Below are 838 nucleotides of genomic sequence, written 5' to 3'. Positions count from 1 at the left end.
GATAGATATATACATAGATAAGAAATAGATAAAACAGATAGATACAAAAGACATATAGATTTATAGATTGCATAGAAGATAGAAAGATGAGAGATAGATAGACAGATAGATAGATAAATGGATAGATAAGAAAGATGATTGATGGATAGATAGATTAGATAGATGGACGAATGGATAGATTGATAAGAAAGATAGATGATATCAAAACAGATAAGAAAGATGATAGATTACTCTTTTCCTTTCTCCGCCATCGTGGTGTGTTCTTGCCTCTGCTTCTCGCCATGTCTTCTCACAAGACTTTCAGGATTAAGCAATTCCTGGCCAAGAAACAAAAGCAAAATCGTCCCATTCCCCAGTGGATTTGGATGAAAACTGGAAATAAAATCAGGTACAACTCCAAAAGGAGACATTGGAGAAGAACCAAGCTAGGTCTGTAAGGAATTGCACATGAGATGGCACACATATTTGTGCTGTCTGAAGGTCATGATCACATTACCATATCAAACTGAAAATGTCACCACTATCTGGAGAGTTGGACGTGTTTTCCTCTCTGAGTCTATTATGAATGCGTTGGTTGGCTGGGTTCAGTAATAAATATGTGAGGCCTTTCATTTCAAAAAAAAAAAAAAGAAAGATGATAGATTAGATCTATGGATAGATGATAGGTAGGTAGATGAATGGGTAGATAGATGGGTGGATGGATGAATGGATAGATAGATAGATAGATAGATAGATAGATAGATAGATAGATACACAGATTTTAAGGAATTGGCTTATGTGATTGTGGGGCTGGCATGTCTAAATTCTGCAGGGCAGCTCAGCAGTCTGGAAACCCTGG

General features: G+C 36.8%; 1 protein-coding gene across 1 annotated transcript; it reads left to right on the top strand.

The window, feature by feature from the left end:
- Positions 1–232: 232 nt before the first annotated feature.
- On the top strand, positions 233–617 carry LOC126954814 (60S ribosomal protein L39-like). The gene has a single exon (XM_050790719.1). It carries the CDS (start codon positions 282–284, stop codon positions 435–437), a length of 156 nt encoding a protein of 51 aa, XP_050646676.1. The 5' UTR covers positions 233–281; the 3' UTR covers positions 438–617.
- Positions 618–838: the final 221 nt, after the last annotated feature.

The sequence above is a fragment of the Macaca thibetana genome, chromosome 5 (genome assembly GCF_024542745.1).
Source record: "Macaca thibetana thibetana isolate TM-01 chromosome 5, ASM2454274v1, whole genome shotgun sequence".
NCBI classification, from domain to species: Eukaryota; Metazoa; Chordata; class Mammalia; order Primates; family Cercopithecidae; genus Macaca; species Macaca thibetana.
This window is presented reverse-complemented; position numbering and strand designations above follow the sequence as displayed.

Bases quoted from the DNA above. Each gene is read 5' to 3' on its own strand.
- LOC126954814 (XM_050790719.1), top strand. From the start codon at position 282: ATGTCTTCTCACAAGACTTTCAGGATTAAGCAATTCCTGGCCAAGAAA.